Source organism: Belonocnema kinseyi, chromosome 3 (assembly GCF_010883055.1).
Source record: "Belonocnema kinseyi isolate 2016_QV_RU_SX_M_011 chromosome 3, B_treatae_v1, whole genome shotgun sequence".
Classification (NCBI taxonomy): domain Eukaryota; kingdom Metazoa; phylum Arthropoda; class Insecta; order Hymenoptera; family Cynipidae; genus Belonocnema; species Belonocnema kinseyi.
In genome coordinates this window covers 133,147,217-133,151,982 of record NC_046659.1, presented here as the reverse complement: position 1 = coordinate 133,151,982, position 4,766 = coordinate 133,147,217, and the positions used below count along the sequence as shown (strand labels likewise).

Genomic DNA, 4,766 nt, shown 5'->3' with positions numbered 1-4,766 from the left:
AGATTAAGGTGGGTTCCGAACCACCAAGAGCAACAGCTTTAAGTACTTAGAGAAAACCTTTTTCTTTAGGCTAGTCTAAAATGAAACTATGTTCAATTAAAAATATATGATCTTTTTTACATCTTTGTATCTTCTTTCATTTACAACCAATAAGATGGATTTATGACGGAAATATGTATTTTCAAAAAACAAGACGATTTCACAACCGTTTTTTTACTAACCTTAAAACGTAAAAAATTCTTTTAGCATTTTTAGGATTTTACTCCCAAATCTTCAAAAATCTGCAATTTGTTTTAAATTTTCAAAAATATTTTCAAATTAAAAAACAAATTTTAATTTCTAAATTTCTTTAAGAATCATGTAAGTTTTTCAAAATAATTCAAAATTTTCCTTCAAATCTTACAGATTTTTTCGAAATTTGTTGAAAAGTTCTAAAATATTTTAAAACTTTTTTGAAGAGTTATGTATAAAATAATAAATTATTTGAATTTTTGTCAGGAATCTGAATAAAATTTTCATTTTCTTAAAACATTTCAAAGTTCTACAAAGTCTCGTTTTTTCGGAATCTTCAAATATCTACATTTTGTTTTTAATTATATCAATTATTTTGGTATTTTTTCAAACATTCTTAAAATTCTAAATATCTTATTGAACAATGCACAGTTTTTCTGAAATTTGCATTTCCAATTTTTTTTATGATTTGAAATTAATCTTTTAGGGCATTTGGAAATTAAACTTTTTCTTTTCTTGTCATTTTTTCATATGGTCCGTTAATTGGCTATTACACGAATTAAAAAAAAATGGTCCCAAAAATATTCAAAATGCGCTCACTTTTTTAATTTTTATCCAAAATGGCTGGCTAACGAACTTGACCTTTAGTTTAGGACACTAAGAGGGTGAACCAGAGGCCAATCTAATAGACTGCTTTTTTCAAAAAAGTTATCGTGCTGACAGACAAACAGGCATAAATTCATACAGACAGACCGACAGGCAGACACATTCATAAAAACCTGTTTTTCGGAATCAGGGGATCTCAAAACGTGGACAATGTTTTTCTTATCATTCTTTTTTTCCTATTTTGTATAGTTTGATCGCAAAATGCAAATTTGTATGTTTTATTAGTTTGTGTGCGCTCAAAATTTGAATTTTCAATTTTTCGAAAAAATTAAACAAGTTAATATGATAATCTTGTAGGGCTATCGGAAAGTAAAATTTTTCTTTTCAAGTACTATGAACAATTGTACAGAGAATTTTTGAATTATTAAAAAATGCGAACTTAAACATTTTCAAAATGAGCTCACTTTTAGTATTTTTATCCAAAATGTCTGTTTAACGAACTTCGCATTTAGCTTAGGACACTAAAAGAGTGTACCAAAGGCCAATCTAATAGATTTTTTTTTCAAAATGTATCGAGCTCACAGAGAGACAAAAAAATGTCAAAACCAGGATGATTTTAAACGTAATAAAATTTGTGTGTCTTTCCCTTTTTCAAACCTGTCAAAAGAGTGTATTTTTTTAAATCTTGTTGATCGGTATTCAAATTGAAATTTTCAGCGTTAAATTAAAACAACATTGACTACCGGGAATCTTTAAATTTGACGTGTCTCTTAAAATTTCTTTAAAATTCTGAAAAGTTTAAAATCATTTGAAATGAGACGAACTTTTTTAAAATTGGTTAAAATCGCAAAAAGTTTTTTAAATTCTTCAGATTCCTTTCTAATCATAACGAATACTGTAAAAGTTTGGTAACTCTTTAAAGTCCATTTAAATCTCTAAAATCAGTTAAACTACCTCATAACCCTTTGAAAGCTGTTTTAATTTTTTAAACCCCGCATAATTTTTAAAGACGGGTAGGTCACGTGACCGGATTCCTACTTTACTGACACTTTCTCTATTTCCTAACTTGTTACTGAAAAAGATGGGACTGGTCCTAAATTTAAATGATTATGAAAAAATCAACAAACAAAAATTGTTTGAAAGAACATTTTTCATAATAATAAAAATTATAAAAATGAGTTAAGAAATAAATAAAGTGTTGGTAAAGTAGGAATCTGGTCACGTGACTCACTTATCACATGGCCTTAAGGGCATGTGACACAGCTAAATACCTATATTACCGACCTCACTTTTTCGGTTCACTGAATGTTTTTTTGAAACTAAGAACTTTTTTTTGTAAATAAGATATCGAGCTGAAACTTTGGAAGATTTATTAGAGTACAATAAAGTACGTTTAGGTACTGCATTTTGGTAGGAACTTCACTGAAAATTATTTTATCTTTTTTCTGAACCTCAACATTTTTTGAACGTTCGAACTTTTTTTATACATAAAATATCGGTCTTAAACTTTGAGAAATGCAAGAGCCGAAAGAAAACTACGTTTAAGTACAAAGCTTAATAATAAAAGATGTAAAAATATATATTTCAACAATAAAATCCAACGGCATCAGCCGGTAACGTTGTACACGAAAATACGAAACCTGGCGGCCACTAGACGAGGCTCTAGAGAGTTCGTATTTTTCTTTACAACGTTACCGGCTGATGCCGTTGGAATTGATTATTGAAATATATTTTTTTACATCTATTATTATTAAGCTTTGTACTTAAACGTAGTTTTCTTTCGGCTCTTGCATTTCTCAAAGTTTGAGACCGATATTTTATGTATAAAAAAAGTTTGAACGTTCAAAAAATGTTGAGGTTCAGAAAAAAGATGAAATTTTTTTCAGTAAAGTTCCTACCAAAATGCAGTACCTAAACGTACTTTATTGTACTCTAATACATTTCCCAAAGTTTCAGCTCGATATTTTATTTACAAAAAAAGTTCTTAGGTTCAAAAAAAAAATTCAATGAACGGAAAAAGTTAGGTCGGTAATATAGGTATTTAGCTGTGTCACATGCCCTTAAATGTTTCGCAAATGTTTGAAATCACTTTAAAATCTTCTGTAATATTGATTTTTGATCCAGCTCAACAAATTTTACAGCAGAGAGAAGTGTAAGAAAACAGTAGCATTATTTTCATTTTTTCAACGAACAAAAATTATATCCCAACAAATTTTTTCAAAAATTGTCAATAGTGGTGTGAGTCCAAGGCCTGAATTGGTTATCGCTTCTCTAGAAATCTAAATCAACTCAATGAATTCTTATCACATTTGATCATTTTGAGTACTAATTTTTGACCAAGTTTGAATTAAAAGTTACAGATCGCCAATTCGTGTTCAGAATCGAGGCTACTAATTCCGGAAAAGGATGAATCTCCAGAATGCATAAATCCCATCAATTTTAGCGGATACAGGAAGCCAGCCAATTTCTCCAACGAATCCGAAAAAATGTTGAACAATTATATGACCCCGGAATGTAATCAGACATCGAAAAGTTTTGACAACCCACAAAAGCTCAATGGACCCTCGGAATACCAGAGTCCTGGAAGCATTAATCAAAAAATAAAGATTAATGCAATAAATGCTAGGGTAGGTGGAAAGAAATTCATATCAAAATAAATCTATAATTGAAAAACTTCATTTTGGCATATTTAAAAACTGTATAAATTGTAAAGCGGATTAATTAATATAGGTTTTTAAAATATGTTATTTTCCAGGTCTTAATCTAATTTTTATAAATATCATTAAAATAAAATAATTTTTTAATGTTTCTCAAATCACGGTGAGCGGGAAGCGAAAAAAAGTTTGCCTGAAATGACGACAAAAACGGGCAAGTGGATCTTTTTCCTGATACCCTAGAGTCTTAAAAAATCATTTGCGCAAAATCGAATCTGCTCGTCTTCGCACCTGATAGTCAAAATATTGTTTTTCGCGATTTATTTCTAGAAAAAACCCTATTCGTGAGAGATTAAACCTTGAAAATGTATATTAATATCAGGTTTTGGAAATAATGCTTACTTCGTTACTTAATATACTTTTTTATTACTTATATTATAAATATATTGCAGTAAAAATAGAATATAATTATTTCATATAACATATAGTTTTCATTGATTTTTTATCTTTATAACACTTGATCATAAATCATAAGTTCATTTCATATATGCATTGAAGAGAATTCTACAGTAGCTTCTTTCAGTTTTTGTGGATAAGTAGGATTGGACATTGAGCTGATTTTCCTTTTTCCCCAGTACCTTAAAAATTCACGATGCGCTGCTTCGCCAGCTTGCTCTGACCACAGACCTAAGCCACGTGAGGTATCGAGAAGTTTCAAACATTGCGTTGTGTGTTTTAATAAGATATGAATTTTCAAAGTTTCCGAAGTTTCTGTTGCTAACAAATGCTTTGATAATTCCTCAATGAGACCGACTATCTCATCAATGGAAGAAATTTTTTCTGAAGAAAAACAAGCATTAACCACTTTGTTCATGGTTTTGAGTGCAGCCACATAAGGTACTAAAGGTAACCGTCCAACATTTCTACATATTTCATCATCAAAGAGTTTATCGGATTCTTGCATCAGCTTTCGGCAGGCATTTCCCTCGAAGATTTCCCCATGGTAACTTTTTGAAATTAAATGTAATTTTTTAGGCCATAATAATGCTGTTTCCCTGCCAAGTAATAGTACCAAACCATCCCAAAATAAATAGGTGACAAAGCCCTGTAGAACATGCAATTCCGGAATTACGCACTTTTCAAGAATATATACATCATCACTCTCTTGAAATGAAGGCTCATTTATTGTGCTGTGGCAATATTTAGCTAATTTATGCGATTTTTTCAACGATACAAATTTTTTATAATCTTTCTTTAACTGCCCATAAGTTTTTA

At 29.9% G+C, this 4,766-nt stretch overlaps 1 protein-coding gene across 1 annotated transcript in view; it reads left to right on the top strand.

Moving 5' to 3' along the window:
• Nucleotides 1–4,766, top strand: part of LOC117169513 — a 46,497-nt gene that overhangs the window by 29,993 nt on the left and 11,738 nt on the right. Inside the window, exon 6 of the mRNA XM_033355929.1 lies at nucleotides 3,192–3,464. Coding sequence (XP_033211820.1) covers nucleotides 3,192–3,464 — 273 coding nt within the window. The remainder of the gene's footprint in view (nucleotides 1–3,191; nucleotides 3,465–4,766) is intronic.